We start from the raw sequence: 12,813 nt of genomic DNA, 5'->3' as shown, positions 1-12,813 counted from the left end.
GTATATAAGTATGTATATTTATGTCATTTTCTTTGGCTCATGATCCCACCCAGGGATTTATTTGGCTGGGATTTTTTTTTTTTTTTTGCTGAAGTAATTGGGGGTAAGTGACTCACCCAGGGTCACACAGCCAGGAAGTAAAGTGTCTGAGACCAGATTTGAACTTGGGTCCTCCTGACTTCAGGGCTGGGGCTCTACCCACTGCTCCACCCAGCTGCCCTGGAATTTCTCATTTGGACAATATTATATCTTCTGTCTAAACCTTCCCAGATGTAAAATCATGTATTCACTCCACAAGTAAGTAGGCAGCACCTATTCTGTGCCAGGTCAGTACTAGGCATTGAGCATACCAAAAGAGTGCCTGCCCTCGGGAGGCTTCCATTCTGTTCTATCAGGAGAGACCACATGCATGAGGAAGTGTGCCAGCTTCTCCAAGCTCCTGAACCTCCATTCCCGCCGGCTCTGATGGGGCAGAGGGCCCAGGGTGGGCCCGCTAGGCCCCTCGAGGACCTGGGACGTCGGGGCAACTATTCTTTCCTGATGCTGTCGGCCAAGTCCCCGCTCTGCCGGGTTCTCTCCAATAGTGGTGCTGGCGACGGGGACCAGCATCATTTCACCCGTTAACTCCCAACAGCTTTTACAAAAAGCTAGATTATTATTGAGATTATTATTGAGATTACTCAGTCCTCAGGATCCAAGTGCGGACATGTCCTCCCAGAGCCCTGAGCAGTTTTTCTCTGCCCTGTTCAGTGCCTGTGGAGCATGAACTTCCGTTGGAAGCGTCAGCTCCTCCACGTCCATTCAGATCACAATTTGCCCCCTTGTTTTCCAGGCCGAGCATCTCGGCTCCGGGCACTGCTGAGCCAGCTCGTTAATCTGGGCTCGGCCATGGATTCTGGCTCCCAAGCCCGTGGGGGGTCGCTGCTGCCCCTGAGAGGGCCGTGGCTGTCTCCCCTAGTCCTTCCCTTCTGAGAGGCAAAAACCAGTAAGAGTAGGGGCCAACGCCCGGCCGGGTCTCCCCTCGCCCAGAAGCGGACAGTGCGTCTCTAACTCCAAAGGCCGGAACGGCCTCGTCAGGGGTCTGCAGGTAATCCAAAGGCCAATAATGTCTATACTTGTCTAGTCTGTGTGGGGACTTCGGGAAGGGGGGCTCTGCCCTCTCAGAAGGATGAGCCTGTCTGCAGAACGGAGAGGGAAGGGGAGAGATGGAGCTCTGATTTCCCTGGTATAGGGAAGTCTCAAGTGAGAAACCGCCCTTCCCCAGGCAGGCTGGCACCTCCTCTGCGATTCAGAGAATTGCCCAGAATACTAACAGGTTAAGTGACTCCCACATTCAGGGAACGTCAGAGGCACGATTTGAAAACAGGTTTTCCTGATTCCAAGTTCACATCCTGGCCACAGGAGCACAGATTTTCGAGCTGGAAGGGATTGTCTTGTTCGAATCCCCTTGTTTTACAGAAAGAGAAACTGAGATCCAGAGAGGCTGGGGAATATGGGAATTCCTCCACAGAAAGGAAATCCCAGAACCAGGAGTTGAACTCTTCTCATACAAGGCAAGGACAACTTGTTTTTTCTGTCTTTGTACCCCCATATCGCCAGCATCTAAGGCAGTAGGTTGCTCCTTGAAGGCACTTATTAAAGCTTATTGAATGAATGTTCTCTTCTGCTTAGAAATCTTGATGCCTCCAGAATAATGCTCAGACTTTTATCCCAACATTCAAGGCCTCTTTTCAGATTGATCCCCCAAAACTCTCCCCCCCACTTACTCTGGCCATCAAATGTTTGCCATGTTTTCCCACTTATGTGCCTTTATCGACCCTGTCTCCTCTACCTGGAACTTGGTTCCTTCTACTTTTCACCAGTTTAATTCCTACCCTCCCTTTAAAGATCAATGCGAACGTTTCCATCTCTTGTGTTCCATGGTTCAGTTGTTTGAATCATGTCCAACTCTCCTTGGTCCCATTTAGAATCTTCTTGGCAAAAGGTACTGGAATGGTTCAGCATTTCCTTCTCCAGATCATTTTACAGATGAGAAACTGAGGCAAATAGGGTTAAGGGACTTGCCCAAGATCACACAGCTGGGACGTATCTGAGGCTGGATTCGAACTCATGAAGATGAGCCTTCCTGACTCCAGGCAGGTGCTTTGTGCACTGTGGTCCCCCCCAATCCCAAAATGACAATTTAGTGCCTGTTATTTGCCAGGTGGCCCTTGATGCTACAAAGATCGCAACGGGAAAGTTCATTCCCTAAAGGCACTTAGTGGGGAGCTGATGCCCTCAGAAGCACATAAATGACACCTCATACAAATAAAGATAGAGTAATTTTAGGAGGGAGAGAGTGCTAATAACTGGAAAGGGAAGAAGAGGGAGTCAGGAAGGCTTCCTGTAGGAGCTGGCACCTGGATTTTCCCAGGTAGTGGTCAGGAGGGCAGGGGTCTGGATACAGGGGACCTCCCTTGTACAAAGGCTTCCAGGCCAGAGAATAGCTAGCAGGCCATTTCATTTGTAACGATATTCCCCCTTCAACCTGCCCAAGCACATTATAGATCCTCAGCCCTGTAGGGTCCACTCCATCTAATCCCCTCACTAAGACTCAGTGACTTGTCCAAAGTCTACTATTGTCTGTCCTTCATTCTCAGAAGACAAGACATCAGAGAGGGGATGGCATGACAAGCAGTGAATGGGATTTAAAGGAGGGAGGGCCGGGCAAGGTCACCTGCCTCACTTTCCCCTCCGGAGCCATCTGGGTCCAGTGGCCAGAGAGAGACGAGGATGACTGAAGATGCAACGGGAGCCTAAGGGCAAATGCTTAGTAAATGTCAGAGACAGAACTGGACCTCAGGACCTCTCCAGCTCCAGAGCCAGTGTCCGTTCCACTGGAACAGTGTTTTAAACTTTCCATGGGCCCCCTCAAAATAATCTATATCTCTGAATTTTATCGTCCCTTCAAATAATGAGTCCTCCCATGACATGAACCCTTTGTTGAATGAATGAAGGAAAACAACATTTTTAAGAGCTTTCTATGTTCCAGCACTATGCTAAATTATGGGTATCAGCATAAACAAGACTTTCTCTGGCCCCCAGGGGCTTTACATTTTTTTACATTCTTTTTTTTAATTTTTTTTGGGGGGGTGATTTTGTATTTTAACAGAAGCAGACAGCACAGAAAAAAGAAAGGTGGCCCCAAAAGGAGTAGCGGGGTTGCGGGGTCAATTAATTTGATTGGCACTTCCTCCTGTCAATCAATAATCCATCTTTTTCTGAATTTCTCTTCCACAGGGTAACCTTGTATGCCGAGTTCCTCCCGATGAAGGCCAGAGCCAAGTGCATCTTGCTGATAGAGGTATGGCGCTGCAGCTCAGAACACCAGCAAGGGAGAGGGCTATATGTTTAGTCATCATCCTCGGGCCCCTGAAGCTTCTTCCCCATCACTCCATTCCTCCAGGCCCGGGAGCAGAGTCCTTTCTGGGCCTGGTGATACCCCACCAAGGAAGGGACAGAGCATGGACTGGGGATCAATGTGCTTTAAGGAAACTCAAGTATTCTATCCCAAATTTACAAATCACCAATTATCTGAAATATAAAAGGACTATTACTAGGGTGAGTGGATAAAATCAGCCCTTGAGCCTCAGTTTCCTCCTCTGTAAAATCTTAGAATTGACTCACATGGCCTCTGAGATCTCTTCCAGCTCTGCATTCATTGATCTTATGGAGAAGTAGCAGGTCAGAGAGAGACAGTGCTGAGTGGTCCTGGAAAACAATTGTGTCTAGAGCCCTGTTAGCATGGGATCTGAATTCAAATCCTGACTGCCCCTCCTTATAAATGATGTGACCTTGATTAAGTTAATTCCTCTCTGTGTCCTTAGTTTACTCATCTCTAACAGGAGGAGTTAGTTGGTTGAGAAGCTTTCTCGGATCCCATCCAACTTGAGGCTTTGGGTCCTTTAGCAAGTTATTTGATTTCTCTGTGCCTCAGTTTACTCATCTTTAAGATGAGGGTCTGAGATGGCATGAGTTCCAAGGCCTGTACTCCTTTACACTTCTTTTTCCCCTTCCAGTTTTATATTCGGAGCCAGTTCTTCATACTGGCCATTTCTGCTGCAGGCTCCCTGTTAACGGGAGACAGCCAGCTACTATCTTGGAACACTCCCTCCAGACCCCACTGGGGTCATCGCAGGCTCAATGTGGCTTAGGAATGGAGGGAGGGGCTCCCCTTCCCTGTGTTCAGTTATTTTTTCAGTTGTGTCTGATTCTGTGAACCTATTTGGGGTCGTTTGGGAAAATACTGGGATCATTTGCTATTTCCTTTTCTAGCTCTTTTTTTAAAAACAGTTCAGGAGCTGAAGGAATCAAAGTTGTGACTTGCCCACAGTCGCATAGCTAGGAAGTGCTTGAGGCTGAATTTGAACTCAGGTCTTCCAGACACTGACCTCTTCTTCCCCTTCTGAATACCCCCACAGCAGCTTAATTCTCTAATTAACTACCTCAGCCTCCTGCCACAGGCTTAGACCTGACCGCAATGGCCGACCTCTTCATCTTGGCCATCCCGACTTGGTGACTTTCCCAGCTGCTCTGTCCACCTTCTCTGCCCCGTCCGGGGGGCCCCCTGGCCGCCCTGTCCCCCCTTGGGAGTCAACCTGTTCCCACTGACCATCCTCCCACACTGGTGACAATGGCCGCGCTGTCCACTCACCCCATCCACACTGGCCCCATTATGTAGAGTCCTAGTCTGGGGTTCAAATAAGTCCCCCCACATTTACTAGCCTTGTGATTGTGGGCAAGTCTCCTTCCTGTGGAAAAGAAAAGGGGCTAAAATGGTGAGCACAGGACTTGGATCCAAATCCAGCTGAGTTAGCTACCATTTATGTGAACTCAGGGAAATCTTATAACTTCAAGGGGCTTCAGTTTCCTTGTCTTATAAAGAAGGGAACTGAACTACAGACCTCTCAAGGCCCTTCAAGCTCTGGTTTGATCCTGCTACCTCTCTGGGCCTTAGTAATCCCATCTGTAAACTGGGGCAAAGGACAGCAATTGGTATAAAGTCTCTGGAAAAGGGAGATTGAGGAGGCAAGGAGGCAGCTGTTGTTACCTGGACTATTCAGCCCCGTTTTCCTGTTCATTCTGACGTCTGATTTCTTCTCTGACAGGTATTCTGGGCCATAGGAACAGTGTTTGAGGTGGTCCTGGCCGTGTTCGTTATGCCCAGCCTGGGATGGCGTTGGCTGCTCATACTCTCTGCAGTGCCATTGCTCCTGTTTGCCATCCTGTGCTTTGTAGGTACCTTTAAAAAAAAACAAACAATTTTCCCTCAACCAACTGAAATCTGCCTTTGGTGCCTCAATTTCCCCCTCCCAGATTGAGAAAGAAAAAAGCAAAACCCGTCACAAACACAGGGGATCAAGCAAAACAAATTTCCAACTGGCCACATCCAAAAAAAAAAAGTCCTTCCCTTCTGACTTGGGAAGTGGGTGGGAAGTTTCCTTCTGAGCCCTCTGGGATCACAGTCGGCCCTTGTGAAGGTCAGAGTGGCCATATTGTCACTGTAGAAATTGTTCCCCTGGTTTTGCTCTTTTTGCTGTTTCCATTATACACATTCATACAAATCTACCTATGAACAGATCTACAACCCGCTCAGCTTATCTTGATATTCCCTGCACAGATAGAAAGGGGACCAACTGTGTGATCTTGGGCAAGTCCCTTAGCCCTATTTGCCTCAGCTTCTCATCTGTAAAATGAGCTAGAGAAGGAAATGATGAACCACTCCACTACCTTTTGCCAAGAAGATTCTAAAGCACCAACTGAGCCGCCATCATGAAGGGGCTGTTGTGCCATAGAAAGAGTCCTAGGGTGGGGATGTTCGGGGTAGGCAGGGGAGGGCCTGGCAGGACCTAAATGAAGTCACATTGGGCTTCCGTAAAACTAGGGATATCGATCTATTCAACTCCAATAGTCTGTGTTGTGTTTTCTGAAGTTCCATCAGCTCTGAGGCAAGTCCATGACCATTTATTAAACACCTATTATATTTTAGACACTGTACTGGGTTCTTGGAAGGCCCCTCCCACCCCTGACATTCCCTGTTCTAATGTCCCTCCCACCCCCCACATTCCCTGTTCTGTCCCTCCCACCCTGACATTCTCTATTCTAAGGCCCCTCCCACCCTGATATTCTCTGTTCTAATGTCCCTCCCACCCCTATACTCCTTGTCCTAAGTAATGGACACTGGAAGTAGGGTCCAGGTTAAGCTGACATTTCCTTCTCCTTCCTTCTCCTTCCTCTGCACCCTCTCAGTTTGCCGGCTGAAGACCAGCCCACCATCTTGCCCCTCGATTTCTAAATTGCTCTGGAGTTAGGCTGGAAGGCTGAAGGAGTTTCTCTTGAAAAGCCCAAAGTCCTTCTACAAACCTTACAAATGAAACACGCCCGCATAGGTATTCATTTCTGGGCAGAGTTAGAGAAAAAACTCCACAGAAACAAATCCCCATTGGCTGCCTGCCTTCCCCATAGCAGAGCATCTCTTCTGCAAGTGGGCAGGCAGGCAGCAAGCATTTATTAAGCACCTACTGCATGCTAAACCCTGTGCCAAGGGCTGGGGACACCAAGAAAGGCAAAAACGTGGTCCCCTGGGTCCCTCATTCAAATTCTAAGCCCGATTCTCAGGTTACACACTGATTCTACAGAATTGTGGTCAGAAACACCCTCCCAGTGAGACACCCGAGACATAAATGGGAATTTTTGCACCTGAGACAATTGCCACAAATCGAAGGGCTGCACTCACCCTCTGGGGAGGGGGAGGGGCGGAGGATGGGAAAGGGAAGAACTCTCTCCAGGCTGCCATCTGGCAGCTTCCTATTTTAAGGAACTGGTCTTACTGAGCTAAATTCTATTGTTTCTGGGCTACAGGCCCGATAGCTCTGGTAGAGCCCTTTAAACTCAGAGCCGTGTCCCTCCCCCACCCCTCCAGCCCAAGTTGGTCACCCCGGGGGGAGGGTAATGGTCTGTTCTCTTCCCCTTAGTTACAGCTCTCCCCCCCCAACATCATTAGCAGTCCCAGGGGGGCCTCTCTGAGCTTTTAGAAGCATCTGGGGCCAGGCTTAGGACTGATGAAGAGCTGGGTTGTGCTAGGCTTGGGGCAGGCCAGAGACTGGACCTCTGAGAACAAGCCAGGTCTGCACCTGGCCCAAGATGGAGCTTCCATGACAATCCCATGAGCGTGTGGCTTAGAGACTCCCAGGACCAAGGTGTTGGGGATCCCCGCATCTTCCTCCTGCCCTGGATGTGACAGTAGCCATTATCTGGCTGCTATATTTACTCAGATGTTCAACTGCTTCGAGCTAGCTGTGCTGTTATTTTTCAGAAATTGTCTGCACCAAGAACCTTCCTCTCTCTTTCTCTCTCTCTCTCTCTTTCTCTCTCTCTCTCTCTCTCCCTCTCTCCCTCCCTCCCTCTCTTTCTCTCCCTTTCTCTCTCTTTCTCTTTGTTTCTCTCTGTGTGTTTCTGTCTCTCTCTGTGTCTCTGTCTCTTTCTTTCTCTCTCTCCCCCCATCTCTCTTTCTGCCTCGCTGTCTCTGTCTCTCTCTGATAAGGTTAGTGGTGATGAGGTCAGTGGCAGTAGAGAGTTGTTAAAAATCCCCCCTCACAGAGACTCTTCATGAAGGAATTCACAAACCCAAAATTTTAAGCGGCACAAATGAAAGTTTATGGTTGTAGAGGAAGCCAATTTTACTAAGAGACTGACTTCTTTTATGGCAAAGCCCTATTAGGGAAATGGAGGCTAAAACTGAGAAGAGAGGGCCTTCTCAGCCAACAGGGTCCTAGAAGCAGGACAAGCTGCTATGGACCTTCTGGAGAGTGAGTTCAGAAATTGCCCTTTTATAAAAAGTCTTGAGGCTTCGGATTTCAGAAAGCCAAAGTTCCCAGGCCTAGGTGCTTATCGGTATCCAGCCCAGATCTCCAATTGGAATTCAAGGGTCTGGCATCCTCAAAAGATCAAAAGGGTGCTTTTTGACCAAGATTTCTAATTGAATAATGACACTTAACTTATCTGGGGGATATGCTTTCCTGAAATCAAAAGGGAACACAGTTTCAGAGAGATAATTTTAAAGGGAACACAGTTTCACTCCCCGTTCATCTCTGTCTCTCTCTGTCTCTCCGTCTCTGTCTCTCTCTCTTACACACACACACACACACACACACACACACACACACACACACAGCATACCTGAACAGAGTCCTGTATAGCTAGAACTGGAAAGAATTATTAGCAAATCAATGAAACTGTTTTTCTTTTATTGTGAAGAATAATCAAAAATCGGCTTAAGAAAAACCTAATGCCTTGATTTTGTAAAATTAGAATGATGACATCTGTAAAGATTTACCTCCTGGGACTGTAATGAGGCTCAAATGAGATAATATACATAAACCCCTTTGTATAACTTAAAGGGCTATGCAAATAGGAAGTTTTAAATGATAATTAATCACTTGGTTAGTTCTGCATCTTTATCCAGACATTGCTCCAGTGGAATGTCAGGGGATTTGAAATCAACAGACCTAATTTTGTATCTTGGTTCTGTGACATCCTACTAATAGAACCTGGAGCAAATTAACTCAGCCACTTGGGAACTTTGTCTACAGAATGAAGAACTCTGTATGCTAAAAAGATATCCTAGAAGATCCAAGATGTAAGGAACATTCAAACTTTGGAGAAATCCATTAAGTTGTGAACTCCTTGAGGGCTGGGACTGTCAAATTTTGGGGAAATTCATTAGATTGCAAATTTTGTAAGAGCAGGAATTGTCAAATTTTATAGAAATCCATTAGATTGTAAATTCTGTGAGGGCAGAAACTGTCAAATTCTGGAGGAAATCCATTAGATTATAAACTTCTGAGGGCAGAAACTGTCAGATTTTTGGAAGAAATCCATTAGATTGTAAATTCTGTGAGGGCAGAAACTGTCAAATTTTGTAGAAATCAATTAGATTGTAAATTCTGTGAGGGCAGAAACTGTCAAATTCTGGAGGAAATCCATTAAATTGTAAACTCTTGAAGTCAGGAACCCTCAAATTTTGGGGTAAGTCCATTAGATTGTAAATTCTTTGAGGACCTTCTTTTGACTCTTTTTGCATCCCAGGTACATAGTACAGCATGTTAGGAACAATATTCAGAACTCCCAACAAGGGCGCAGTGAATGAACACACTCAGGATAAAAACAATTTAAACTTTTAATACCTTCCAGCAGGAAGCAGATACTGAAACTCCATATAAGTTCCCACTTTACAGATACTAGAGCTAGCAGTTATACCCGGTAATTGCTCCCTAAATCCTCTTTCCCAAAGTTTCCATTGGGGGGACCCTTCAGAGATCTAACATATCACTACCCTCCCATACTTCTGAATATGACTCCCCTCCCAAATCACGTGTTGCATGTTATGTTAATGAAGTCTAAACTCCTCCTGGGGAGATGAAGCTTACATTAATAAGGCTAATTAAGCATGCTCAGTAGCAAGAGCATTATGATCAAAATTTGACCCCAGGGGGTTTGAAGGTCTGCCATGTCTTTATGGTATTTGAATTATGGATGGGTCACAGCCCAGGATCCACTCCAAAACTGCATGTCCTCTGGATGAATGTGGAGCAATAAAAATCTCTCATCTGTTACTCCTTATTTGTCCTCTGTAGAATGCCTATCCTGACTTTTTATTTGTCTTTTTGTAAAAGCTCTTACTTATCTCCTTCCCCAAATCACAATCTTTCTTAGCTCTTTTCTTTTTCAATTGACAACCTTGTAGGCTATGAGTTTACTACTCAAGCCCCACACTTTCAGTATATAAAGCCCTCTTGAACTTTCTCTATTTGCTAGACTCTTAGCCACTAATCCTTTGTTTTTGGCCAAAGAAAATCTTTTGTGAGCATTACTGCTGGGCAAGATAGTGTAGACCACTGGTTTGACTTTCTCCAATTCCTCCTTGCCCTCCCACAAGGATTCTTGTTGATTTAAAACATTTTTTTTTCTGGGGCAGCTAGGTGGTGTAGTAGATAGAGCACAACCCTGAAATCAGGAGGATCTGAGTTCAAATTTGGCCTCAAATGCTTAATATTCCCTAACTGTGTGACCCTAGGCAAGTCACTTGACCCCAATTGCCCCCAACATTTTTTCCTTACCATGGCGATTAATAAAATTTGGCTCAATGTTATAACTGGTCCAAGATCTATTTAGAGTTTTTCAACTGTGGAAACCAAACTTTACAAATATCCCAAGTGTCTGGTACATTGTAGGTGCTTAATACATGTTTATCGATTGACAATCCAAATATATGATTATTTAATGATAGCATTAATAAACAGAGCCTCGTGTGCAAAAAACAAATGATTTACCTTGATGATAAATGTAAAAATGAATGTATTAACTTAGCTTCAAATCTTATCAATGTATCCCACTCCCCAAACCATCCCAAGTTTCCTGACTCATATAATCCTACTTTAGTTGGTATAGCCAAAGTTTTAACTCAGGATGTATTCTACTTCCCATTTTCCCTTGGTAATCGAGTATCCAGAATCAAGCAAATTGAATGCTTACTAGGTGCTGGGTACCATCCAATGCTTTGGAAATGCAAAGATAAAAAGGCATCAGTCTCTGCCCTTAGGGAGCGTCCATGTCCAAGGAGTATCTGGAATGACTTTCCGGGAATGGCCGTGACTGGCTGGGATTGACCTGGATCTCAGACAATCAGCCCCACATATCGGGGCTCGATCATTGTCCAGTCTTACACTGACTCTGCTTTGGGTCTGATCTTCTCTGCCTTCCCAGTGGCTTCCTGAGAGCGCAAGGTATGACGTGCTATCTGGGAACCAGGAAAAGGCCATCGCCACCTTGAAGAGGATCGCCACAGAGAATGGCGCACCGATGCCCCTGGGAAAATTGATCATTTCCAGACAGGTCAGTGCTCTCTCTGAGTGTGCTGGTCCAGACGGGGCTGCAGCTGACAAGGACTGGGCGAGTGGGAGTGGAAAGAGAGCTGAATTGGGAGTCTGAGGACCCGGATTCAAATCCTCACTCTGCGATTTACTTTCTGGGTGATTCAGGAAAAGTTATAGAACATCTCCAGGCCTCTGTTCCTCATTAGAACTTAGCAAAGTTCTAAATTTATGATTTAAATTTTATGGTTTAATTTTCCAGGTTCCTTGGAGGGAAAAATTTATTCTGTTTTATGTATCCCAAGAATACAGGACGAGTGAGAATCAGTCCTTGCTACCTCTGCTGTCCAGTGTAGAATCTGAACTTTTTATTATAGTTTTTTATTTACGAGATATATGCATGGGTAATTTTTCAGCACTGACCCTTGCAAAACCTTCTGTTCCCACTCTTCCCCTCCTTCCCCCCACTCCCTCCCCTAGATGGCAGGTAGTCCCATACATGTTAAATATGTTAAAGTATATGCTGAACTTTTTGTAAGACAAAGGGGACTGTGGGGACTAAATATTTATTTACCACATAGGTGTGGTAGTGGATAGAACACCGGGTCTGGAATCAGGGAGACTCATCTTCCTGAGTTTAAATCTGACCTTGCTTACTAGATATGTGATTCTGGGCAAGTCACTTTACCCTTTCTGCCTCAGTTTACTCATCTGTAAAAGGAGCTAGTGAAGGAAACAGCCAACCATTCTAATCATGTCAAAAAAAAAAAAAACCCAAATGGGGAAGACAGGACTGAAAAGCAATCGAAAGTGATAGATAGCATTAATAAACAGCATCTTTGACAAAAACAAATGATTCATCTTGACAAAAAAAGTATAAATGACATTTTCTCCATGAGCTTGTCTATTCCCACTGATTTTAAACAATAAGCCCGTTCCTTGTTCAGATAGCAATTTTATTTTGAGTTGAGAATTGTAAAGAGACTTTGTCTTTGTTTTGAAACAGGAAGACCGAGGCAAAATTAGGGACCTTTTCACACCCCAGTTTAGATGGACAACTTTATTGCTGTGGTTTATATGGTAAGAAGTTCTCTTGTTCTGATGTTTGTATCCCATTGACCATGTGGCCTGAAGAACTTCCAAGTTTCTTGAAGACAGTCTTATTAGCAATTCCCAGGCTGTTGTGATATTCCCATTACCTTGGGTGGCAGTTTATAGACTGTGCACTGGAAAGCTAGGTTGATATAGGGAAAAGAACAATGGATTTCTCTAAGGGAGCCACAGCATGGAAGGAGCATGGGAAGGAGGTCAGCCCACTCTTCCATCTGCTATCATCTTATTTTAATCAGCTCTCATGAATTAGGCACTAATTATGTGATGAGGGAGTTGATGGAAAAGATTTTCACCACTTTTTTTTTTCACCATTTTCACCACATTTTCACCTCAATTTTCTTTTTTTTTTTTTTTTTTAATAGCCTTTTATTTACAAGATATATACATGGGTAACTTTACAGCATTAAGAATTGCCAAATCTCTTGTTCCAATTTTTCACCTCTTACCCCCCCCACCCCCTCCCCTAAATGGCAGGATGACCAGTAGATGTTAAATATATTAAAATATAACTTAGATACACAATAAGTATACATGACCAAACCGTTATTTTGCTGTACAAAAAGAATCAGACTCTGAATTATTGTACAATTAGCTTATTCACCTCAATTTTCACCACTAATGCAAGCCCCTTAACCTCATGGGCCTTGGTTACCTTATCTGTAAAACAAGACTGTTAAACTATATGACTTCTAGCTCTAGATTTAAGATTCAAAAAATCAGATTCACAGTTTCAAAGTTCCTTCTCCTTTGAAGGAGAGAAGGGCTCATCTCCTCAGAGCCCAGCCAACCT

At 45.1% G+C, this 12,813-nt stretch overlaps 1 protein-coding gene across 1 annotated transcript in view; it reads left to right on the top strand.

The window, feature by feature from the left end:
* Positions 1-12,813, top strand: part of SVOP (SV2 related protein) — a 53,863-nt gene that overhangs the window by 29,759 nt on the left and 11,291 nt on the right. The window contains exons 7-10 of the mRNA XM_003761139.3: positions 3,280-3,343; positions 5,148-5,273; positions 10,804-10,932; positions 11,917-11,990. Coding sequence (XP_003761187.1) covers positions 3,280-3,343; positions 5,148-5,273; positions 10,804-10,932; positions 11,917-11,990 — 393 coding nt within the window. The remainder of the gene's footprint in view (positions 1-3,279; positions 3,344-5,147; positions 5,274-10,803; positions 10,933-11,916; positions 11,991-12,813) is intronic.

This window comes from Sarcophilus harrisii, chromosome 1 (assembly GCF_902635505.1).
Source record: "Sarcophilus harrisii chromosome 1, mSarHar1.11, whole genome shotgun sequence".
NCBI classification, from domain to species: Eukaryota; Metazoa; Chordata; class Mammalia; order Dasyuromorphia; family Dasyuridae; genus Sarcophilus; species Sarcophilus harrisii.
The sequence above is the reverse complement of the archived record's forward strand: the minus strand, read 5'-3'. Positions and strand labels throughout refer to the sequence as shown.